This window comes from Hemiscyllium ocellatum, chromosome 36 (genome assembly GCF_020745735.1).
Source record: "Hemiscyllium ocellatum isolate sHemOce1 chromosome 36, sHemOce1.pat.X.cur, whole genome shotgun sequence".
In the NCBI taxonomy this organism is placed as follows: domain Eukaryota; kingdom Metazoa; phylum Chordata; class Chondrichthyes; order Orectolobiformes; family Hemiscylliidae; genus Hemiscyllium; species Hemiscyllium ocellatum.
In genome coordinates, this window is record NC_083436.1 from 2,112,857 (window position 1) to 2,139,975 (window position 27,119).

At 41.6% G+C, this 27,119-nt stretch overlaps 1 protein-coding gene across 1 annotated transcript in view; it reads right to left on the reverse strand.

The window, feature by feature from the left end:
- The window catches only part of rbm46 (RNA binding motif protein 46), a 79,448-nt gene that overhangs the window by 29,716 nt on the left and 22,613 nt on the right, over positions 1–27,119 (reverse strand). Inside the window, 1 exon segment of the mRNA XM_060851582.1 lies at positions 15,694–16,161. Within this exon segment, the coding sequence (XP_060707565.1) occupies positions 15,694–16,161 (468 nt within the window).

Here is a 27,119-nt window from a genome sequence, read left to right on the forward strand (position 1 = left end):
TTGATCTATCCTATCTATATCTTACATGTGCTTCCTTCTTTTTCTTAACCAAGCCCTCAATTTCTTAGTCATCCAGCATTCGCTGTACCTACCAGCCTTTCCTTTCACCCTAACAGGAATATACTTTCTCTCGATTCTTGTTCTCTCATTTCTGAAGGCTTCCCATTTTCCAAACGAGCCTTTACCTGTGAACATCTGTCTCCAATCAGCTTTCGAAAGTTCTTGCCTAATGCCATCAAAATTGGCCTTTCTCCAATTTAGAACTTCAACATTTAGATCTGGTCTATCCTTTTCCACCATTATTTTAAATCGAATAGAATTATGGTCACTGGTCCCAAAGTGCTCCCCCACTGACACCTCAGTCACCTGCCCTGCCTTATTTCGCAAGAGTAGGTCAAGTTTTATACCTTCTCTAGAACGTACATCCACATACTGAATTAGAAAATTGTCTTCTACACAAGAAGTTCCTCTCCATCTAAACCCTTAACACTATGGCAGTCCCAATCTATGTTTGGAAAGTTAAAATCCCCTACCATAACCATCCTATTATTCTTACAGATAGCTGAGATCTCTTCACAAGTTTGTTTCTCAATTTCTCTCTGACTATTAGGGGGTCTATAATACAATCCTAGTGTGGTGATCATTCCTCTCTTATTTCTCAGTTCCACCCAAATAACATCCCTGGAAGTATTCCGGGAATATCCTCCCTCAGCACAGCTGTAATGCTATCCTTTTTCAAAAATGCCACTCCCCCTCCTCTCTTGCCTCCCTTTATATCCTTCCTGTAGCATTTGTATCCTGGAACATTAAGCTGCTAGTCTTGCCCATCCCTGAGCCATTTTTCTGTACTGCTAGGATATCCTAGTCCCATGTTCCTAACCATGCCCTGAGGTTCATCTGCCTTCTCTGTTAGGCCCCTTGCATTGAAATAAATGCAATTTAATTTATTAGTCCTACCTTGTCCCTGCCTGCCCTGACTGTTTGACTCGCTTCTGTTCTCAACTGTACTAGTCTCAGATTGATCTCTTTCCTCACTGTCTCCAACCCCCCATCTTACTAGTTTAAATCCTCTTGAGCAGCTGTAGCAAATTTCCCTGCCAGTATATTAGTTCCCTTCCAATTTAGGAGCAATCCGTCCTTCTTGTAAAGGTCACTTCTACTCCAAAAGAGATTCCAATGATCCAAAAAATGTGAATCCTTCTCCCATCCACTAGCTCCTAAGCCATTCATTCATCTGCTCTATCCTCCTATTCCTGCCCTCACTCGCTCGTAGCACCAGGAGTAATCCAGATATCACTATTCTTGAGGACCTCCTTTTTAAATTTCTGCCTAACTCTCTGTAATCTCCCTTCAGAATTTCAACCTTTTCCCTTCCTACGTCATTGGTTCCAATGTGGATAATGACCTCTTGCTCGCCCTTCTCCCCCGTGAGAACATTTTGCACCCTCGTTGAGACATTCTTGATCCTGCCACCAGGGAAGCAACACACCATTCTGCTTTTTCGCTGCTGGCCACAGAATGCCTGTATGTACCTTGGACTAGAGAATCGCCTAACAATTGATCTCTTGAAAGCTGACGGATCCCTCGTTGCATTAGAGCCAGTCTCAATATCAGAAACTAGGCTGTTCATGCTTTGTTCCCCTTAGAATCCATCACCCCCTACATTTTCCAAAACAGTGTACCTGTTTGAAATGGGTATATCCACAAAAGACTCCTGCACTAACTGCCTACCTCTCTTACACTTCCTGGAGTTAACCCATCTATGCATCTGAGACTTCCCCCCTTCCAATAACTGCCATCCATCACATACTGTTGCTGTTGCAAATTCCTCATTGCTTCTAAGTGTCTCTCCAAACAATTCATTCGATCTGATAAAATTTGCAGCCTACTGCATTTATGACAATATAATCTGCAGTAACCCTAAAACTCTCTTTAAATTCCCACATCTGACAAGAAGTACATATCACAAAAGACCATTTTTGCTCCTTTACAATCTACAGTCCCAGAAAATAGCACCATCTTATTCCTCTACAAACACTGCCCATGTTAAATTAATAGTTATGACTTACATTTTAAGTTTAATCGAGAGACATATCTCCAAAAAACATCTAATCAAGAAAGAATCCACTCGACTCCCTACTGCAGATTCTCCATGGGCTACACTTAAAAATGATTAACATATCTGATTCTGTGCTGTGAACTTCACCCAACAGTTCCTCCAAGATTAGTTGTGAATGTCACTGCTTGTTAATTTTCTCAGATGCACTCTGATGTCCAACGATACACGAATTCAAAGAGCAAAGGCAGTAACTGTGCAGGTTTTCTCTCTCCTGCAATGACCTCACCATGTGCTTCCTTTTCTGCTCTTCTCTCTTTTAATACTACTGTTGTTTTGACTTTGTTTTTCAAAGTTCCAAAACAATGCATCAACATATAAAACAGTATTGCTGCTCCTGGAATTCAAGGAAATCACCTCCAACACCGAAAATGAGTAAATTCATTTGGGGCATCGCTAATGGCAAACAATATGACTGGGATAACTTAATTCCAATCATTTGGGAAATCCTGACAGTACACTCTTAACATGGTCTTTGGCGTCTGATGCCACCTTTCCAAGGCTCCCTGGGATTCAGGATTTCAATGGCTTTCTTCACATCCTCAAATGCCCCAGACACCTCCTCTGATAGTGATGCAAATACCTCCTTAGCTCTATCTACAAATTTTATTTTAAACAACAAAACCCACATTGTCACCTGGCCACTTCATTTGTTTAGCCATCTTCTCAAATGGGATGAATAAGGCTTCTACATCCTTCTCACCATATGTTGGTACTGTTTGGATGTATTTAAGCAGATCCTCACCGTACCTTTGGCTACCAAAGGTTTGCTCATCCTCACTAAGCTTACCTTCAGCCTTCATCTCCATCCTTTTAAGTTGACTTTCCTGTCTAAGTGCCAATTTCTGAAGTTCTTTTCTCTCCCTCTTTCTGCCTTTCCTCTCTTTTTCTAGTAAAGCAATTCATTAATTTTCTCTTTCCTTTGCTTTTAAATTGCAATTCAAACAGTTTTATTTCTTTCGCCCTTGCCTTTTCTTTTGTCTCTAACTCAAGCTTTGTTTTCAATTGAATTTTAACCTTTTCTAAGTTTTCTGATGGCGTTTCAGCAAATTTAAATGCTGAGCTATTGCTATAATTATCGCTGCTCATGAAAGGAGCTCTAACTCCAGCTTGACTGCCAATTCCAGCAGTTTTTCCTTGTTCACCTTTTGTAAAGCTCCCAAAGTCACTTCTTCCACCTCTAGAAAACTCTTAGTGACTGAAAGAGCCATGGCTATCCCAAGCGTTATTTAAAACAACCAAAATCAACACCCAGAACAAAAGACACTAATACCTACCACTTTGAGTCCAACAACCATAATCCTAATTTGGAAGTAACGAACAAATCCCACAGAGTTCTCACTCTGTTATGGACCACCAGGCCAGACCCCCTCAAAATATTTTAAGAAGGTTGCCCAGACCCTAATGTTTCTAGTTATTTTATGCAGGTATGGATTGGATATTCCAGGAGTGATGCAGCTGGCCCACCCACTCCGTTTTAAACAAAATAGAATTTATTTATACATGAACAAAAGAAAACCAAATTTAGAATAACCTATTTGAAAACCTAATCAACTGTATCACAACTTAATGATGCTGTTCCAATTACTTGCAAAATCCCCATAAACATCCCTAAGCAAAAATGGTAAAGTCAAATACAGGTTCTTACAGGAGAGATTCAGAGAGATCAGCATAGAGCTGTTTCTTTGACTAGCAGCCTCAAAAAAAAACTGACTGCTTGCAAAAGCCAATCCAAAACAAGCATGAGAAATGCTGAGCTGGGAGAACTGCTCACTCTCCTTTAAATGTACAGTTATGTTTTTTTAAACTTGAAAGCCTTTTATCTGAGGTAGTAAGAGGATTGATGAGGGCAGAGCAGTAGATGTGACCTATATGGACTTCAGTAAGGTGTTCGACAAGGTTCCCCATGGGAGACTGATTAGCAAGGTTAGATCTCATGGAATACAGAAAGAAGTAGCCATTTGGATCCAGAACTGGCTCAAAGGTAGAAGATAGAGGATGGTTGTGGGGGATTTTTTCTCAGACTGGAGGCCTGTGACCAATGGAGTGCCATAAAGATCAGTGCTGGGTCCACTACTATTCGTCAGTTGACACCAAAATTGGAGGTGTAGCAGACAGCGAAGGTTACCTCAGATTACAACAGGGTCTTGACCAGATGGGCCAGTGGGCTGAGGAGTGGGAGATGGAGTTTGATTTAGATAAATGCAAGGTGCTGCATGTGGGAAACCAAATCTTAGCAGGACTTATACACTTAATGGTAAGGTCCTGGGGAGTGTTGCTGAACAAAGAAACCTTGGAGTGCAGGTTCATAGCTCCTTGAAAGTAGAGTCACAGGTAGATATGATAGTGAAGAACGCATTTGGTATGCTTTCCTTTATTGGTCAGAGTATTGAGTACAGGAGTTGGGAGGTCATGTTGCGGCTGTACAGGACATTGGTTAAGCCACTGTTGGAATATAGCGTGCAATTCTGGTCTCCTTCCTATCGGAAAGATGTTGTGAAACTTGAAAGGGTTCAGAAAAGATTTACAAGGATGTTGCCAGGATTGGAGGATTTGAGCTACATGGAGGGTTTGAATAGACTGGGGCTGTTTTCCCTGGAGTGTCGGAGACTGAGGAGTGACTTTATAGAAATTTATAAAATCATGAAGGGCATGGATAGGCTAAATAGACAAGATCTTTTCCCTGGGGTCGGGAATTCCAGAATTAGGGGGCATAGGTTTAGAGTGAGAGGGGAAAGATATAAAAGGGACCTAAGGGGCAACCTTTTCATGCAGAAGGTGGTACGTATAGGCTAGAGGAAGTGGTGGAGGCTGGTACAATTACAACATTTAAAAGGCATCTGAATGGGTATATGAATAGGAAGGCTTTGGAGGGATATGGGCCAGGTGCTGGCAAGTGGGACTAGATTGGATTGGGATATCTGGTCGGCATGGACGGGTTGGACCGAAGGGTCTGTTTCCATGCTGTACATCTCTATGACTCTATCTATAATCACATGACTCCTTGGAATCATAGACACATTGGAATCTATGCATCTATGACCCCTCTGAAAAAAAAATGACAACTTAACCCTGTTAAAGAAGCTGCATCATCACATGAGGAACTGAACATTTGTGGACCAGATGCATAGTTCTCAGTGATGTTGAGCCTCATGAATGTTGGTTTACACTGCAATTCAAGATGGTCAGGAATATTCCATCATATTCCTAAGGAATGCATTGTAGATGTTAGAAAGGCTTCTATCTTTACCAAATTATAATATGGCTGAGCTGAAAATGTTGGTATTGAGCCAGTGGGCATAGAAGCCCATAACCTTTGACCAGGCATTTTAAGTACTCATCCAAAGATGCTAACCAGCACACAAAATATTCCAACTTATGGATAATAGGATTTTGCTGAAGTGCAATCCATCAGTTCTGGAACAATGCTGACTACTTAAATGTTGCAACACAGAATGATTTGGAGATGCTGGTTTTGGACTGGAGTGCACAAAGTTAAAAATCACACATCACCAGGTTATATTATATATCAGGTGGTTGTGGAGAATAAGATGGAAGACACAGAATTTACAGTGTGATGTGACTGAAATTTCAGTCACATCACACTGTAAACCTTTGCCATAAATTCAGAGTCACACAATCTTATACTCCACAACCACCTGATAAAGAAGCAGCGCTCTGAAAGCTAGTGCTTCCAATTAAAACTGTTGGACTATAACCTGGTGTTGTATGATTTTTAACTTCACAACACAGAGTTGAAACACATTTGAGCCCTATTCTCCATGCAGTTGACTCAGGATTAAGAAGATGCACTTTAAATCAGTCCAACAATTGCAGCAATAATTCTTCCCGCTTGAAGTATCCTCCTCTGACTTTGGCTGCTGGCTAGATTTTAAAGAATTGTGTAACAAACTTGCAAAGTCACAAATGGTGTGCATCACATTCCTGTGAGCTCCAGAACTTTCAGTCCTCCCATGTCATTCATAAAGTTCACCTCATCACTACCTGACTCTTTCTCTGCCTCTGTAGCCCTGAACCTCCCACCAACATTCACCAAATACCATTATCCTAGATCTGTCATGTTGATATTCTTGCTCCATGCCTCCTGAGCTGATGACCTATAGGGAGGCTTTGGTGCAGTGGTTAGGACAGACCTAGGTACAATAGATATGTCACTGGATTTGAAGTACAAAGCTCCAGGTTAGTGTTGGTCATGTAGGTTCAAATCCCACTAGTACAGATGGTGAAATTTGAATCCAATAAAAATCTGTAACAAAATAATGGTCTTCATCCCAAGTTGGAATGGTAATCTGCCATGGACTAGTCATGTCACTCCACACTTGTAGCTACATGGTTGTTTCTTAAAGGCCCTCTGGGCATGTAGGGTGCTGGCCTAGGCAGCAGCATCTGACTCCATCATAAAGACTATCGAATACCTGTCCAGTACCTAAGGACTATGACTCTTAAAAAAAACTAACTGCTCGTCTCACAATATCCTAATCTGATGGTCAAGACCTAACGTTCACCATCACCAATTCACGTTTAGACACTCACAGTGCTGAAAGTCTACGCACTGCCTTACAACTGCACCAACGTATTTGGAACACCATTATCCATTTCACTATCAATACATCATTAGGAGACACTGTATGACAGTACATCTTTAATAGACATGCTCATCCTATCAACACTCTACCATAGCGTGATATGTGATAGAATAAAGATTTTAAATGTATCTGAAGTTCGATTACTTGAGGCATGAAATGTTAATTAAAGCATAGTGCTCTCTGCAATTGAATAAGTTAATACCAACCCAGATACTCGTGCATGTGAATGTAATAATTATACATAATAGTTAGCCATAATAAACATCTGTTTGATCTTTCAGTATCACATTACCCATGCCTAGTTTGTGTTAGGATGGATAACTGCTCCATCAGGTAAAATTACTGTCTGGGAGGCAAAACTCAATCATGATTAATGGTATTAGCCATTTTATTAGCAATAAAATATTCCAAGAACTTGGTGGCTTATATTTGGAAAACTAATTAAAATCAAATCAGGCAGATAATTCAGACAAAAGGAAAGCTCCTTGCTAAATAGCGCTATTTTCCAAGATTACGGATGGCTGTTATGGATTTGTGGATGGGGCATTATAAAAAGAAAATTAAGTTGCTTTAACTTAATTGCAATTTAAGTTTGATCAAGTTAAAATGTGTGTTTAAGATTGCCATTATTAAAAAAAAAGCCGCAGTCCACTTTTGAGTTAAGACATAAGAGACAGCTTCAGTCCAAATACATGCTGTTCTGAAAACTACTGAAGTAAAAATAACTTGTAGAATAAAAGCACAACCATTTTTAAAGGAAGAATCAGTGCTAACTTGCACTGACGAGGTCAGACATTTGACTTAAGGTCTGAAGTTTTTTTTTTAAATTTCATTCATTGAATTTAAATGTCACTGGCTAGGCCAGCATTTCTTGCTCATCCTTAAATGTCCTTGAGGTGGTGATGAACTGCCTTCTTAAATCATGAAGTTCATTTGGGGGCAAAGATTTTGAAACAGCAACTTTTTAGGAATGGCAGTATTTTTCCAAGACTGGATGGTGAGCAGATTGGATGGGAATTTGCAGGGGTTAATTTTAAATGTATCGCTGACCTGGTCTTTTTAGATCGCAGTGGCCATATATTTGGAACGTTCTGTCTCAGGAGCCTATGTGAGTTGTTGAAGTGCATCTTGTAGCTGGTTCACTGTTTCTGGAGGTGGTGCCAATCACACTGGCTGCTTCAAACTGGATACTGTCAAACATTTTCAGTTGTTGAAGCTGTACTTGTCCATGGATTATACTTCATCACATTCCTGGCTTGTTCTTTCGAGATGGTGGAAAGACTTTGGGGAATCAGGATGTGAATTACACATTGCAGGATTCTCAACCCCTGACCGGATATGGAAAATCCAACTCATTTTCTGGTCAATAGCAACCTTCTGGGTGTTGACAGTCAGAGATTCATAAAATGAAATGCAACTGAAAGTCAAAAGGGCCACAGTCAAGAGAGCCACACTGCATAGAAACATGCCTTTCGGTCCACCATGTCTATGCCGACCAACAAACACAAAACTACACTAATCCAACTTTTCTGATCCATAGCTGACTATGCTCTAGTTTTTATATTTAAGTACTCGTCCAGATGCTTCTTAAATATTGCAAGAGTAACTGCCTCCAGCACCATTTCAGGCAGCACGTTCCATATAACTATGACTGTCTGGGTGAAACAAAAATTCCTCAGCTCTTCTCCAAACGACTTGCTCCTCACCTTAAAACTGTTGCCCTCCAGTTTTACATTTGTCATGCAGAAGAAATTCTCACGTTCTCCTCTATCTGTGCCTCTCATAATTTTGTATACCTGAGATTTCCCCCTCGGACTCCTCTGCTCCAAGGAAAACAAATCCAGCCTATCTGGTTGCTCCTCATAACAGATTTTCTATTCCAGGGAGCATTCGGGTAAATCTCCTCTGTAGCCTCTCCAATCCAATCACATCCTTCTGATTGTACGGCGACCAGAACCACAAAAGAATACTCCATCTGGAGCCTAACGATCTTTTATAAAGTCAGAACACAGAATGGAGAAGTACAGCACAGAACAGCTCATGATGCTGTGCCAAGGATTATTCCTAATCTAAGATAAAATAACTGAACCTATGCACCCCTCAATTCACTGCTATCCATGTGCATGTCTAGCTGTCGCTTAAATGTCCCTAATGACTCTGGTTCAACCACCACCACTGGCAACGCATTCCATGCATTGACAAGGGTGGCACTGCTGCCTCACTGTGCCAAAGACCTGGGTTCAATTCCCGCCTCAGGCGGAAGTTTGCTCATGTGGAGTTTGCACATTCTTCCAGTGTCTGCGTGGGTTTCCTCCGGGTGCTCTGGTTTCCTCCTGCAGTCCAAAAATGTGCAGGTTAGGTGAATTGGCTGTGCTAAATTGCCCGTAGTGTCAGGTGAAGGGGTAAACTTTTAGATTAGATTTACAGTGTGGAAACAGGCCCTTCGGCCCAACAAGTCCACACCGACCCGCCGAAGCGAAACCCACCCATACCCCTACATTAACCCCTTACCTAACACTATGGACAATTTAGCATGGTCAATTCACCTAACCTGCACATCTTTGGACTGTGGGAGGAAACCGGAGCACCCGGAGGAAACCCACGCAGACACGGGGAGAACGTGCAAACTCCACACAGTCAGTCGCCTGAGTCGGGAATTGAACCCGGGTCTCCGGCGCTGTGAGGCAGCAGTGCTAACCACTGTGCCACCGTGCCGCCAAATGTAGGGGAATGGGTCTAGGTGGGTTGCTCTTCGGAGGGTTGGTGTGGACTTGTTGGGCCAAAGGGCCTGTTTCCACACTGTAAGTAATCTAATCTAATCTAACTCTCTGCGTAAGCAACTCTCCTCTATATCTTCCTCCTATCGTGCCAGTCAATCCTGCCATGGGAAAAAGTCTCTGGCTATTGACTCTATCATGTATACCTCGATCAGGTCACCTTTCTTCCTTCTTCTCTCCAGACAAAAAAGTTCAAGCTTAGTCAACCTCTCTTCGTAAGACAAGCCCTCCAGTTGAGGCAGCATCCTGGTAAACCATCTTTGCACCTTTTCTAAAGCCTCCATATCTTTCCTACAACAGATCTACCAGAACTGGACACAATATTCCAAGTGTGGTTTCACCAGGGTCTTATAGAGCTGCAGCAAAACCTCTCAGCTCTTAAACCCAATGCCCCTTTTAATGAAAACCAAAACACCATATGCTTTCTTAACAACCATATCCACTTGGGTGGCAGCTATGAGGGATCTATGCACTTGAACACCAAGATCCCTCTGTTCCTCCACAATGCCAAGAATCCGGACTTTAATCCAATATTCAGCATACGAGTTCAATCTTCTAAAATGCATCACTTTGCATTTATTCAGGTTGAACTCCATCTGCCATTTCTCAGCCCAGCTCTGCATCTTGTCTATGTCGTGCTGTAGCCTGCAACAGCCCTCAAAACTGTCATTGGCACCTCCAACCTTTGTATCATTGGCATATTTACTAACCCACTCCTTAACCTCCTCATCCAAGTCATTTATGAAAACTACAAAGAGCAGAGGTGCAAGAACAGAGCCCTGCCGGACACTACTCACTACTGACCTACAGGCAGAATACTTTCCATCTACAGCTGCTTCTGTCTTCTGTCAGCCAACCAATTCTGAATCCAGACAGCCAAAACTCCCTGTATTCTATACCTCCTGACTTTATGAATGAACCTACAATGGGGAACCTTATCAAATGCTTTGCTGAAGTCCACATACACCACATCCATTACTCGACCTTCATCAACCTGTCTCATCACCTCCTCAAAGAACTCAATAAGATTCGTGAGGCATGGCCTGACCCTCGCAAAGCCATGCTGGCTGCCTTTAATCACGCTATGAGTTTCCAAATAGTCATAAATCCTATCCCTCAGAATTCCTTCCAAAACCTTGCTTACTACAGACACAAGACTGACTGGTCTGTAATTGCCAAGGATTTCTCTATTCCCCTTCTTGAAAAGAGGAACAACATTCGCCTCCTTCCAATTTTCTGGTATGACTTCCGTGTAGAGTGAGGAAGCAAAGATCTTTGGAAGCCGCTTAGCAACCTCCTTTCTCGCTTCCTGGAGGAACCTAGGATAAATCTGGTATGGAGAAAGTGAGGACGGCAGATGCTGGGGATCAGAGCTTAAAAATAAGAAGGGCTTATGCCTGAAACGTCGATTCTCCTTCTCCTTTGATGCTGCCTGACTGCTGTGCTTTTCCAGCAACACATTTTTAAGCTTAAATCTGGTATGGCCCTGGGGACTTATCAATCTTAATATTTGCCAAAATTTCTAGCACACCAACTTCATCTGTTCAAGCCTGTTTTCCAGCTCCTCAAAATTCTCATTCACAACAAGGTCCTTTTCTATAGTGAAAACCAAAGCAAAAAACTCATTTAGGGCTTCCCTTATCTGCTCAGACTCGATGCATAAGTTCCTTATGCTATCCCTGACCATCCCTACCTTCTCCCTGATCATTCCCTTATTCCTCACGAATGAGTAAAATGCCTTTGGGTTCACCCTAATTGTTCCTTCTTATCTTTTTTTGTGCCCTCTCCCAGTTCTCCTCAATCCATTTCTGAGCTCCTTTCCAGTAAGCCTGTAATCCTCTAAAGTTGTGCGAGATTCTAGGTGGAAGCTCCACCTGCCTTCTTCCTTTTGAAGGGAAGCTCCTTTGTTCTCGTCATCCAAGGCTCCTTAATCTTACCTCTTCTTGCCTGTCTCAGAGGAACAAATCTGTGCATTACTTGCAACAATTGCTCCTTAAACAGTCTCCACATATCTATTTGCCCTTTCTGTGGAACAATTGCTCCCAATCTGTGTTTCCCAACTCCTGTCTGATAGCGTCATGACTTCCTTTTCCCCAAGTAAATATCTTCCCTTGGTAACTGCTCCTTTTCTTCTCCGAGGTTAAAGTAAATGTGAGGCAGTTGTGGTCATGATCACCAAAGTGTCCTCCTACCACAAGATCTGACACCTGTCCTGGCTCTTTGTTGAGCATAATTTGTAACTGATGTTCTTGCTGCTACATTCTACGCTCCTGCTATTGAAGCCGGACATTGTATTTGACTTCTTCGCCAACCTGTCTGTACTTCAGAAATCTATGGATGGTACACCAAGATCCCTTTATTCTTTAGTAATCCATAGAGACCTACCATTATGTACATAGACCTCAATAAACATTCAACAAAAAGCAACAATGTGCACTTACAAGAATTAAGTTGTCACTGCTCAGGCCAATTTACTAGCTGATCAATACCAGACTACAACCCAAGACCACGCTCCTCACTATCAACACCACCAGTTTTCTTGCTTTCTTGTTGGAAACAATTATTCCTGACACAAGAATTACTCATGTTAGTTACCACCTGTCAACTCAAACTTGAATATTGCCAGGGTCTAGATTTGAACATAGATATGCATTTGAAGAGTCACAAATGCTCTTGGATTTTGTGCAATATATCCTCAGCTCTGGTCTTTTGATGGATGGAAGGTGATTGTTGAAGTATCTGAAAATGACTGGTCCTAAGACATTATGCTGATAAACGCCTGCAGAGATATCCTGATGTTGAAATGGTTGACCAACAAATATAACCATCTTCCTTTGTGATAGCTACAACTCCAACCAGCAGAGCTTTGGGTAGGACATAACCGGTCTCGGGGAATCTTGATGTCAACATGAACTGGGTCAGAAGAGTGTTCCTTTGTACTTTTTAAATCCATTTTATAATGTATTCTTGAATCTGCAATGCTGGACTTTTTTTAAAAAAACTTCTCTATTTTTCCATTAACTGCAACTGAAAAAGCTGTACCAAGGGACTGTTGTAACTACGACAGTGTGGTAAGTGGCAACTTGTACACTTTTCACCATACTCACTTAAGTACAGGTGACAACAATGCTAATTCAATTCAAGTCTTTTAGAAAGCAAATTGAAAAATTGTTATTTAGTATGGATAGAAGGGGGAAAACTTAACTCATTAGTTAAGACACTAAGTAATTATAAGTTCATATGTGTACACATAATAGTAGTATCTTTAATTTTAGTGCATTAGACATTAGAGAATTTAATTAGATCCCTATAGACAGTTAGATCAAGGCACAGAAACACTCTTGATAAAAGTGTACCCTTGGAAAACCTACATTAGAAGTGCCTGATACCACAGAGTCCAAAGTTTGTTATTTAATTTAGTGTCAAAGGAAAAGTCTGATCCCACCATAATCAATGGTTTTTTTAAGTAACTGCCATTGCATATTATACATACAGGTATATTGAAAGTATAAATACAACTATCAAGCTAATGTTAAGGAATGCAGCTGAATTCCTTTAAACAAATGGCTGCATACAGCAGAGAGAAGCCTCTACCTTGCCAGCAAGGGGTACTGAATGACAAATGATGTAAACACCAGGGACGAGGTGACGTGTGACAAGGAGCATAAATAGATAACCTGGTAAAAGAGCACAGAGATGCAGACAGCATTGAAAGGGGGTAGAAGAAATTGCAACAGCATTACATAGTCATTTTGACCTCAGGAAAGCAACCAATCACAGCCTCACAAGATAACAAACTGCACCCACTTAGTACAATACAGCTGGTAAATGTCTGATGAAAAGTCTGGTGGTCTGAAGGGACAAGGCAAGCACTGACATCAATGTTGCATGTAATCACTACAATGCAATAAATACAATGTACTTGATTGGGAGAGTTAGAGTACCTGGAGACTGCTTCCAGACACCTCTCCTATGCTATACAGACAAGGAGCTCCTAATAAAGTTTAATTTGTGCTGCTGAACACAGGACTTAAGGCTCCTTTTTAAAAATCTCTCCACCCACAGCTGACTATTCTTGAGATCTCCAGGACCACCCACATGATCAAGGAGGATAGAAACATTTCGTACAAGGTGGCAGCAAGTTCGTCACCTGTCTCCACCAGCATTCTGGGATAAATCCCATTAGACCCTGCAGATTTGTCTACCTCCAAGCTTTTCAAAACACCAAACACTGCCTTTTTTTTTTATACTGACATGTACAAGAATATCAACATATCCTTCCTGACAATCATATTCCACCATGTCTATATCTGTTGTGAATACCGATACCAAAAGTATTCATTAAACACCTCACAAATGTCTTCCAGCTCAATGCATATATTTCTTCCTTTGTCCATCAGTGGACCTAGTTTTTCACTAGCTATCCACTCACTCCTGATAAATGTTTAAAATATATTAGTATTTTCCTGAATTCTGCTTTTCCAAGACATTACATGCCATTTTAGCACTCCTAACTCCTTGTTAGAATTATTTCCTGCTTAACTTATATTCTTTAAGGGCTCTGTTGGTCCTCAGTTTCCTAAACCTTATATCTGCCTCCCTTTTCTTTTGACTGAGCTCTCAAATTCTCTTCTCATCCAATTTCTTTTGCTATATTTATCTTTCATTTTCACAAACTTGCTGATTCTGAAGTCTAATCAACTGGTTTTAAATGATTCCCACATTCCAGATGTGGATTTATCCTGAATCAGCCATCCCAAACGTACCAGCCCCAGTTCCTGCCTAATACTGTGGTAGTTAACCTTCACCCAATTTAGTACTTTCATGGAGGACTGCTCTTAAAACTTACAGAACTTTGGCCACTATTCCCAAAATGCTCCTCCACTGAAACTTTGATAACCTGGGCTTGTTCCCTGATACTTCGTCGGGTATGGCCCCTTCTTGAGGATTACTTATATATTGTTTGAAAAAGTTTTTAAAAAAATCCTGGACACATGTAACACATTCCCTCCCATCCATGCCCCGGCACTACAAGAAATGTCAGTTGTCTTTTCTTCTTGATCAGAACGGCAAATAAGCCATGCTTTGTTTAAATCACATGGCAGAGAATTTCTGGGCTTATGTAAGGATTTGCAAATTCCCAGGGTTGTGTGCCACAGGGAAATGCCTGACACACACTTATGAATTAAAATCCCAAATGAAATCTGGAATGGAAAGATATCATACTGCAGGAGGAGTCACTTATTTTGAAAGAGGTTTTCTATTTGAAAGAAATCTACATTATAGGAGAGATGTGAAGGCACTGGAGACAGTGCAGAGGAAATTTACCAGGATGTCGCCTGGACTGGAGAGTTTTAGTTATGGAGTCTGGATAACTGCAGTTATTTTCCTTGGAGCAGAGGTGACTATGAGGGGACATGACTTAGATGCATAAAATTATGGAGAGAACAGACAGGAAGAAACTTTCCCATTGATTAGATTAGACTTACAGTGTGGAAACAGGCCCTTCGGCCCAACAAGTCCACACCGACCCGCCGAAGCGCAACCCACCCATACCCCTACATTTACCCCTTTACCTAACACTATGGGCAATTTAGCATGGCCAATTCACCTGACCCGCACATCTTTGTGACTGTGGGAGGAAACCGGAGCACCCGGAGGAAACCCACGCAGACACGGGGAGAACGTGCAAACTCCACACAGTCAGTCGCCTGAGTCGGGAATTGAACCCGGGTCTACAGGCGCTGTGAGGCAGCAGTGCTAACCACTGTGCCACCGTGCCGCCCACGTGGAAGGATTGATGACCAGAGGGCACAGATTAAAGGGAAAGAGCAGGAAGTTTACGGAGATGAGAGAAACATTTCTTTTAATCAGCGGTTGGTGGGAATCTGGAACTCACTGCCTGCAAAGGTGGTAAAGGCAGAAACCCTCAAACACTTAAGTAATATTTAGACATACACTTGCAATGCTAAGGCCTACAAGGTTACAGGCCAAATGCTGGGAAGTGGGATTACAAAGTAGGTGGCTATTTTAAACTAGCAGAGACTTGATGGATAAAGGGCTTGACTCTGTGCTGTAGACATGAGTCAATGTTTGTTTTTTTTCCCTCCGAATTCCTTCTGCAATAAAATTAGGATTGGTAAATCTGATAAATCCAGCTGTCTTTTAAATCACTCCTAAAACATTTCAGTACCTGGAATTAGTTTCCGTCTTGCCATTGCAGCAGCTCTATGAGATTCATATTCCACAAATGCAAATCCACGATTCTTTGTCTTGTCAGTGGCACTGGGGTAGACAATAACATCAACGACACCTTCAGTAACCTTCTTCATCTCTTCAAGGATTTCTTCCTTTTTTTTCTCTTTTGGAATTGCACCAATGAACAATCTGCAGTTATCCAAGCTAACACAAACACCAATAAATTTTCCAGGTCGAATTTCATAATTGTTAAGCATTTTGATTGCATTCTGGGCTTCTTCTCTTGTAGTGTACATTACAAAAGCATAACCTCTATTCTCACCACTGAATTCCATCATCAGTCTAAACTCATAAATTTTCCCTGCTCGTTGGAACACAGGTACCAATTCATCTTCATACATGTCTCGTGGAATTTTTCCTACAAAGACTTCACATCCACGAGGTGGTGGTGGACCTTCCCAACCTGTAAAAGAAGGTAATTTGAAGAGTGTTTGATAAAATAAAGAAACTTATCAATATGGGATGAACTAATAAGGTTCGAGGTTACACATAAAATGCACATGACAAGATTGATCAGTGATATTAAAAGAAACTTTCAATTTTAAATGCCATGAAGTTTGAAATTGAAAATTTGTACCAAATCATACCTAAAAAAGATAACTTAACTTACAAAATAGTTTATTAATTATTTTACATGTGCATTACACAAGCTTCCACAAATTATGTTCTTCCTCAAAGTCAAGAAGGGCTGAGACCAAAAATAGCTTTGAAATTCCTTTGACAAGGAATCATGTGATGATGGGACTTTTAATTGTGAGTAGAACTTTTAGATTTCAAGTGGGTAGCATTAGCTTAATTATTTGTTTACCTTCCACTAGCATAAAGACTGTGGACTAATGCATTTGTATCAAATTCCTAAATCTTAGCATTACAGCATTTAACACAGTGAATACTTGATTTACAGGATGATATCCATATTTAACAAGACATGATCTGTGAGTCATATCAGTTGCACAGCATGAAAACTGACCATAACCTCAAAACAAACTGATACGTACATGTGAAGCTTTGCAAATGATTTTTCAATTGAACCCCAGTTCAACTTTCCACTTTCTCAAAAACAATTATAATGGCCTTGCTAACAATGTTTTTATTCCGTGGATGAATACATACTAATAAAAACCATGGTTAAAAGGGGTTTAGAGGTAGGAACTAAATATTCAAGTGTATGGGTCTTTTTGAAAGGATAGGTAGGAATAGAATTGTGGTGGGTAGTTTTGTTAGTAGAAGGTGGAATGAGTACAATAGCAAGAATAAGATGGATCAGATGATGCAGAATCCATCTAGATGAAGGCAAGTGATGTTGGGGGCTGCCAACAGATGCCTGACAGTAGCTATGCCATACGACAGGGAACATGTGATAATTAGGGCCCGTAAAAATGGAAGTACACTAATCATGGATGACTTTAAATCTTACACAAAGGATAGCAAAGAGGAAGAATTTGTAAGAATGTATTTCAAACAGTTTCCTGGTGTAATATATTGCAAATCCAACCATATATTAATTTTCGACCTGGCAGTTTAATAAGTCATCTCAGAGTAAGAGATCCCCTTGGGAACACTGACGGTAAGATGCTAAGTTTTTGCATTCAGTTGGAGTGTGAGAAATCTGGGCTGCAAACAACTGTGTTGAACTTAAGTAAGGGAAATTACATAGGGATGAGGGAAGAGCTGGCTGAGTGGACTGGGAAAAACGATTAATAAAAAAAGATGTCGAGAAATAATAGTAGATATTAAGAAAATAGTTTATAACTCACAGCAAAGATATATTCCAGTTAAGGACAGCATCAAATTGAGAGAAAGAAGAAGTTACAAAGGTTAGTGCAATTGTGAGGACTGAGAAAGTTTTAAGAAAAAAAAAGCAAAAATAGGAAAAAAAGAACTCTGACAGCAAACCAGCAAAGTACTACAAAAACAAACAGCGAGATTTTCTTTATAAAAAAAACAAAGTGATCAGAAGCTTTTTAAGAGAAAAAAACTGGGAGAACTGAAAAATGCCAGAAGAGCAGAATAAATACTTTGCACCAGTCTTCATGGTACAGCAGGTTCATAGAATTCCAAAAAGACTAAATAGTCAAGGGGCCAGATGGGTGGGGTGAGGATATATTGTCCATTTGTGCATTTTTAAAAATTAAACTGAAGAGGTATGTTACACATATTTAAGGCTGAGATGGACAGATTCCACTAAGGGAACCAAGGCAGGAAATTGGAGTTGATAAACAGCTCAGCCATTCTCATCAAATGATGCAGCAGACTCAATGGGCTGATTCCCCCTTCTGTTTCTACATTTCATGGTCTTAGCACTTAAAAATTATAGTGATCCCAGACACCAGTAAAAACAAACCAGAAATAAAGCAGCACAAGAGTGCCGTTTTATTATTGAAGTTCACATAGTCAATTAACATAAAGTAACAAGCTATAAAATGAACACCATAAAATTTGACTTTATATAATTTGTGAGGTGTCAGCCAAACTCTAATTCTATAGTGACAGGAGACAAAAGCATTGCACCCCCTTACCTTACTAATCAGCTCCTGTCTCTCCACCCCACATGAATGAATCTTTCCAACTCAATTCCCTCTACAAGCTTACTCCTGCGCTCTCCACACTCATGCCCTCTTCCTTCTCTACACTCTACCACCTGGATTTCACCATCTTGCTCAAATGTAGGGAGCTCAAAATGGAAATGCATTGACAATGTTGCAAAAGTGGAAACATTTTACAAAGCAGATTCAAATACTACAGTTTTAAAAAACATTGATTGCTGCAAGTGAAATCATCAGAGTTCAAACCCCAGAGCCTGAAGTATGGACAACTCTTCCCTTCCATGAAGAATGGTATCTAATGTTGAAATATATTATCTTGAAAATAATGAACGTATGCCTCAAACAAATCTGCTAAGCAGAGAATTTAAAAAGGCTGTATAATAAAATATCATAACTATGGGGTGGCTCGCTGGTTCAGTAGTTAGCACTGCTGGCTCACAGCACCAGGGACCCAGGTTCAATTCTAGCCACAGGCAACTGTCTGTGTGGAGTTTGCACAGTCTCCCAATGTCTGTGTTGGTTTCCTCCCACAATCTAAAGATGTGCAGGTTGGGTGAATTGGCCATGCTAAATTGCTCAGAGTGTTCAGGGATATAAAGGTTAGGTGCATTAGTTAGGGGTAAATTTAAAGTAATAGGTTTGGAGAATGGGTCTAGGTGGATAAAGTTAAAAATCACACAACATCAGGTTATAGTCTAGCTGGTTTACTTGGAAGCACTAGCTTTCAGAGCGCTGCTCCGTCAGCAGGAGGTAGTGGAGTATAAGATTGTAAGTGTGATGCAATTGAAATATATATTGAAAAAGACCTGGATTGTTTGTTAAGCCTCTCATTTTTTAGAATAACTGTGTTGGTTTCATTTCTTTAACATGTAAATCCCAGAACTTTTTAAAAAAAAGTTACATTCTCAAAAGAACGTCAACAATAGGTGCCATATCAGCTCAGACAATGCACTGAAGGTGCGAGTTGCCCTGGACTGCTGAAGTGTTCTCCAACTCGGAGGGAACACTCCTGTCTGTAGCCTCTGCTCGGTCTTGCCAATGCACCATGCCTCAGGGCTGGGTCTGGGTGGGTTGCTCTTCACAGGGCCAGTGTGGACTTACTGGGCCAAAGGGCCTGAGTCCACACGAGGGATTCTATCATTCTATTTCCCAACATGATTTAAATTGTGGCAGCAGGCGAGACTTATGGATGGTGTGTTGCCTTCCTGGTGCCAGGGTTAAAGACTTCACAGACAGAGTGCCGGAAATCCTCAAGGACGAAGGTGAAGAGCCAGAGGTGGTGGTACATGTCGGCACAAATGATGTCGGGAAGAAGTGGAGGAACATACTACAGCGGGACTTCGGAGAACTAGTAAGAAGGCTGAAAAGCAGCATGTCCAGGGTGGTTATCTCCGGTTTGCTTTCAGTTCTGGTGATGCCAGAAACAGGAAGATAATGGACTTGAACGTGTGGCTGGGGAACTGGCGCAGGATGCAAGGATTTAAATTCTTGGATCACTGGGGTATGTTTTGTTTTGTGGTAAGCATAAATTATACAAGAGAGACGGCTTGCACCTTAATAGGTTGGGGACCAGCATTCTGGCAGGCTGGTTTGCTATTGCAACACAGCTACGTTTAAACTAAGTAGCGGGGGGGGGGAACAAACTGGATGTTTAAGAAGGAAATTGAAGGGAAAGTTAGAACAAGGGAAGTCAAGAAAGACAACTGTAAAAGATCATGCTGTAAGGTTGAGTGAAATAGGAGTTGATGGGAAGGGCGAGGGCAGTAACAAATTAAAAATACAATATATGAATGCATGAAGCATTAGAAATAAGATGGATGAGCTTGAGGCTCTTTTGGAAATTGGCAGATACGATATTGTGGGGATAACTGAGACGTGGGTTCAATTGGACAGGGCCTGGGAAACGAATATTCAAGGCTGCACATGCTATCATAAGGATAGACTGAAGGCAGAGGGGGTGGGGTGGCCATGTTGGTAAGGGATGATATTCAGTCCTTTGCGCGGGGGGACCTAGAATCAGGGGATGTAGAGTCAATATGGGTAGATCTGAGAAATTCTAAGAGTAAAAAGACCCTCTTGGGAGTTATCTACAGGCTCCCAAACAGTCGTCTGGATGTCGGATGTAAGTTGAATCAGGAGCTGAAATTGGCTTGTCGCAAACAGTTGTTATAGGGATTTCAACATGCAGGTAGACTGGGAGAATCAGGATGGTATTGGACCTCAAGAAAGAGACTTTGTGGAGTGCATCAGAGATGGATTCTTAGAACAGCTGGTACTGGAGCCTACCAGCGAGAAGGCAATTCTGGGTCTGGTATTGTGCAACGAACCAGAATTGATCAGGGACCTCGAAGTGAAGGAGCCATTGGGAAGTAGTGCCCAAAGTACAATAAGCTTCAATCTGCAATTTGAGAGGGAGAGGGTACAATCGGAAGTGACAATGTTTTTGTTGAATAAAGGGAACGATGGAGCTATGAGGGAGGAACTGGCAATACCTTAGCAGGGATGACAGTGGAGGAACAATGGCAGATACTTCTGTGTATAATGCAGAAGATGCAGAATCAGTTCATTCCAAAAAGGAAGAAAGATCCTAGGAGGAGGCATGGATGGCCGTGGCTGACGAGGAAAGTTAAGAAACATATAAAGTTAAAAGAGAAAAAGTATAACATAGCAAAGATAAGTGGGAAAACTGAGGACTGGGAAGCTTTTAAAGAACAACAGAGGATTACCAAGAAGGAAATACACAGGAAAAAAATGAGGTACGAAGGTAAACTGGCCAAAAATATAAAGGAGGATAGTAAAAGCTTTTTTAGCTATGTGAAAGACAAAAACATGGTTAAGACTACAATTGGGCCCTTGAAGACAGAAACTGGGGAATATCTTACGGGCAGCAAAGAAATGGCAGAAGAATTGAATTGGTACTTCAGATCTGTGTTCACTGGGGAAGACACAAGCAATCTCCCTGAGGTAACAGTGGCTGAAGGACCTGAACTGAAGGGAATTTATATTTGCCAGGAATTGGTGTTGGAGAGACTGTTAGGTCTGAAGGTTGATAAGTCCCCGGGGCCTGATGGTCTACATCCCAGGGTGCTGAAGGAGGTGGCTCGAGAAATCGTGGATGCGTTGATGATTATTTTCCAGAGTTCGATAGATTCGCGATCAGTTCCTGCGGATTGGAGGGTGGCTAATGTTGTACCACTTTTTAAGAAAGGTGAGAAAGAGAAAGCAGGAAATTATACACCAGTTAGTCTGACCTCAGTGATGAGGAAGATGCTGGAGTCTATTATAAAGCATGAAATTACGACATATCTGGATAGTAGTAATCAGATAGGTCAGAGTCAGCATGGATGTATGAAGGGGAAATCATGCTTGACTAATCTTCTGGAATGTTTTGAGGATGTAACTCTGAAGATGGACGAGGGAGATCCAGTAGATGTAGTGTACCTGGACTTTCAGACAGCTTTTGATAAAGTCCCACATAGGAGGTTAATGAGCAAAATAGGGCGCATAGTATTGGGGGCAAAGTACTAACTTGGATTGAAAGTTGGTTGGCTGACAGGAAACAAAGAGTAGTGATAAACGGCTCCATTTTGGAATGGCAGGCAGTGACCAGTGGGATACCACAGGGATCAGTACTGGGACTGCAGCTTTTTACAATATGTGTTAATGATATGGAAGATGGTATTAGTAATAATATTAGCAAATTTGCTGATGATACTAAGCTGGGTGGCAAGTGAAATGTGAGGAGGATGTTAGGAGATTACAGGGTGACCTGGACAGGTTAGGTGAGTAGTCAGATGCATGGCAGGTGCAGTTTAATGTGGATAAATGTATGGTTATCCACTTTGATGGCAAGAACAGGAAGGCAGATTACTACCTAAATGGAATCAATTTAGGTAAAGGGGCAGTACAAAGAGATCTGGGTGTTCTTGTATACCAGTCAATGAATGTAAGCATGCAGGTACAGCAGGTGGTGAAGAAGGCTAATTTTATGCAGGCCTTCATACAGGAGGAATTGAATATAGAAGCAAAGAGGTTCTTCTGTAGCTGTATAGGGCCCTGGTGAGACCACACCTGGAGTACAGTGTGCAGTTCTGGTCTCCAAATTTGTGGAAAGACATTCTGGCTATTTAGGAGTGCAGCATAGGTTCACGAGGTCAATTCCTGGAAAGGCGGGACTGGAACGACTGGGCTTGTATACCCTTTAGTTTAGAAGACTGAGAGGGGATCTGAATGAGACATATAAGATTAGATTAGATTAGATTACCTACAGTGTGGAAACAGGCCCTTCGGCCCAACAAGTCCACACCGACCCGCCGAAGCGCAAACCACCCATACCCCTACATTACCCCTTACCTAACACTACGGGCAATTTAGCATGGCCAATTCACCTGACCCGCACATCTTTGGACTGTGGGAGGAAACCGGAGCACCCGGAGGAAACCCACGCAGACACGGGGAGAACGTGCAAACTCCATACAGTCAGTCGCCTGAGTCGGGAATTGAACATGGGTCTCAGGTGCTGTGAGGCAGCAGTGCTAACCACTGTGCCACCGTATCGCCCATAAAGGATTATTAAAGGATTGGACACTCTGGAGGCAGGAAACATGTTTCCGCTGATGGGTGAGTGCCAAACCAGAGGACACAGCTTAAAAATACGTGGTAGACCATTTAGGACAGAGATGAGGAGAAACTTCTTCACCCAGAGAGTGGTGGCTGTGTGGAATGCTCTGCCCCAGAGGGCAGTGGAGGCCCGGTCTCTGGATTCATTTGAGGAAGAGTTGGATAGAGGTCTCAAGGATAGTGGAATCAAGGGTTATGGAGATAAGGCAGGAACAGGATACTGATTAAGGATGGTCAGCCATGATCATATTGAATGGTGTTGCAGGCTCGAAGGGCAGAATGGCCTACTCCTGCACCTATTGTCTATTGTCTAATATAGTATACTGAATCAGAAATTCAGTAAATTAGATTAGTGGTAGGATAAATCTGATTCACCTCACATCTAAATTTAGATGCAATACATATTTACACAAACATTTGAAAAGAAACAAAATCTAGACCGTCTCTTTTAAAACAAAGTCACTCAGAACAGAGCATCTCAAACAAGAGACAGGAAGAGTACAGAACAATACAGAACTGGAACAGACCCTTCAGCCCTCGATATCTGCGCCAGCAAGTTCTGCCCTTCCAGAGTAAACTATCTTCAATTATAGGATCCATATGCTTCTTTTCGTTTCCTATTCACATATTGGTCCTGGTGCTTCTTGATTGGTGCACTGTGTCCGCATCCAACAGCTTCTCTGGCAATGCATCCCAAACACTCACCACCCTTTGTGTGGAAAACTTGCCTCACACATCTTTCGGAACTGCCACCACCAATATTCCCCCACTCCGCCTCAACAAACCGCCACGCACCTTGAACCTGTGTCCCCTAGTAATTGATCGGTCCACCCTCAGGAAAAGTCTTATACACAATTCATTCACAATCTTATAAACTTCTATTAGGTTGCCCTTCAATCTCCTGAGTTCCAATGAAAACAAACTCAGTCTATTCAACTTTCTTCACAGCTAAAATCCCCCATGCCAGGCAACACCCTGGTAAACCTTTTCTTTACCCTCTCCAAAGCATCTACATTCTTCTGGTAGTGTGGTGACCAGAACAGTACACAATATTCCAAGTGTTGCCTAACTAAAGTTCTATAAAGTTGCAGCATAACTTGTTTATCCTTATACTCAATGCCATTTCCAATGAAGGCAAACATGTCATATCTCACCTACCCGCACAACCACCTTCAGTGACCTGTGAACCCACACACCCAGATCCCTCTGCATATCAATACTCCTAAGAATTCTACTATTCATTGTATAAATTCAACCTGTACTTGACCTTCCAAAATGCATCACCTCACATTTGTCCGGCTTAACTTCCATTTTTCGTCCATATCTATATCCTGCTGTATTCTCTAACAATCCTCACTATTAGCAACTCCGACAATCTTTGTATCAACTAGAAGCTAATTAGACCAACACGTTTTCCTACAATATCATTTACATGGTTCACAAACAACAGAGGTCTCAGCACTGATACCTACGGGACACCACTTGTCACGGCCGTCCCTTCTGCAAAGCATCCTTCTAACCCTACCCTCTGTCTCTGATAACTAAGTCAGCTCTGTATCTGTCTTGCCAGCTTACCCCGATATCATGTGACTTCACCTTATGTACTAATCTGCCATGAGGAGCCATGTCAAAGGCTTTACTGAACCCTATGCAGAAAACTCAACCGCTTTTCCCTCAATCATCTTCAACACCTCAAAAAACTCAGTCAAGTTAGTGAGGCACAATTCCACTCTCCCTATATCATCCCCTGCACAAAACCATGCTGTCTATTGCCAATCAGTCCATTTGCTTCTAAATGTGTTTATATCTTGTCCTTGATAACCTTTTACAATAATTCCCCCACCACCGACTTGCAACTCACAGGCATCCCTGCTACCCTTCTTATCCAATGGGACAACGCTGGCTATTCTCCAGTTCTTTAGGACCTGTGAGCAAAGAGGATACAAAGATCTATGTCAATGCTTCAGCAATTTGTTCTCGTCTCCCTCATTATTATGGGAAAGACTCCCTTCAGGACCCAGGACTTAGCTACCTTAATATATATTAAGGCACACCACACCTCTTCCTCTTTTAATAGCAACGGGGCTTAGAAACTCATCCCTTCCTTCCTGGAGATCATCCCCAACAATTCCTTCTCTTTGGTGAATACCGACACACAGTATTTGTTCAGGACCTCACATACTCTTTTGGCTCCATACAGATTCCTTCCGTTGTCCTGGAGTGGACCAACCCTTTCCATGGCTACTGTTTTTTTTTACACATGTATAAAATTCTTTGGTAATTTCCTTAATCCTGAGTTGGAAATGCCAGTGTTGGACTGGGATGCAGTGAAATATCACACAACACCAGATTATAATCCAACAGATTTAATTGGAAGCACACAAGCAAGGATGCCCTGAGGCATGGTACATTGGGAAAACCGAGCAAAGGCTATGGCTTTGAATGGGCACTGCACAACAATCAACAGACAGGACTATTCCCTCCCAGTTGGAGAACATTTCAGCGGTCCAGGACATTCAACCTCGGACCTTCGGATGACCATCCTCCAAGGCGGATTTCAGGACAGGGAGCAACGAAAAGTGGTCAAGCAGAGGCTGATAGCTAAGTTCCATACCCATAGGGAGGGCCTCAACAGGGACCTTGGGTTCATGTCACATTTCAGGTGACCACCATTGCACTATACACACACACACACACACGTTTGTGGGGTGAATTTGTACTTGCAGAGTTACATTGCACTTTGCTCAAAAACTGCATGATTTCATGTAAAACACTGTTATTGCACTTTTTATATTAGAATCAGTCTAAACATCAAGGCACAGACAGAGAACATGGGGGCTAACACCTTCAACATATTGTCCAGCTAACATCAATTATTACAGTTAACCTGAGAATGCAACTTTTAAAAAAAGGTTTTGTGATTTACACATGAATGAATCGAAACTACCATGGTATTTGAACAGATGAAAGACTCAACAGACAATCGATGTAATTTTCAATGTATAATTTCAGTTACATCACACTGTAAACTTTTGCTATAAATTCTGTGCCTTACAATTGTGTCCTCCACAACCACCTGATGAAGGAGCGGCACTCCAAAAGCTCGTGTGCTTCCAATTAAACCTGTTGGACTATAACCTGGTGTTGTGTGATTTTTAACTTCCTTAATCCTGTTTGCTAATGACTTTTCATGTCCTTGTTTTACCCATCTAATTCCTTGTTTAAGTTCTTTCCTGTTTTCTTAAATACTTCAAGGCTTCATCAATTCCCATTCTCCTATGCTTCCTTTTACTTTCTCACCAAGATCATAACTCCATCCCTGGTATTCACTCAACTTTCCTTTACTCTCGCAGGAACGTTCCACTCCTGAACTCTGCCATTTGAAATACTCCCACATGCTCGATGTAAATTTATCCTCAAACCAGCCACCTCTAATCAAAATTCTCCAGTTCCCGCCTAATATTGTTGTCGTTTGCCTTTCGCCTAATCTAACACTCTCACCTAAAGACTGTTGTTATGTTTATTCATGAGTCTCTCAAAACTCACAGCACAGGTCACTACTCCTGAAATGCTCCCCCATTGACATCACTCAACTGGCTGGGTTCATTTCCCAAAATCAGGTCCAGTATCACCCCTTCTGGGTTAGACTGTTTACATATTGTGTCAAGAATCCCTCCTGAATGGTCCTTACAAACTTTGCCCCATCCAAGCACTTAGCACATAGCAATCCCTAGTCAGAAGTGGGTACTGCAGATGCTGGAGATTACAGTCAAGATTAGAGTGGTGCTGGAAAAGCACAGCAGGTCAGGCATCATGCAAGCAGCAGGCAAATCAACGTTTTCGGCAAAAGCCCTTCAGGAATAGAAAAGGTGAAATCACAGTGCTGGCGGTATATTACAGGCCCCCCCCCCCCAGAAGCCTTTGGGAGAGAATATGTAGACAAATTTTGAAAAGATGTCAAAACGGCAAGCTTATTTTGGTGGGTGATTTTGACTTCCCCCTTATATTGATGTTTCGGGTAAAAGTCCTTCATCAGAAATTGCTGAGACCTCTGCTGTTGTGATCTATATAAATGATATTGGAATTCCTGATGAAGGGCTTTTGCCGAAAACGTCGATTTGCCTGCTGCTTGCATGCTGCCTGACCTGCTGTGCTTTTCCAGCACCACTCAAATCACGATTCCTAGTCAATATAA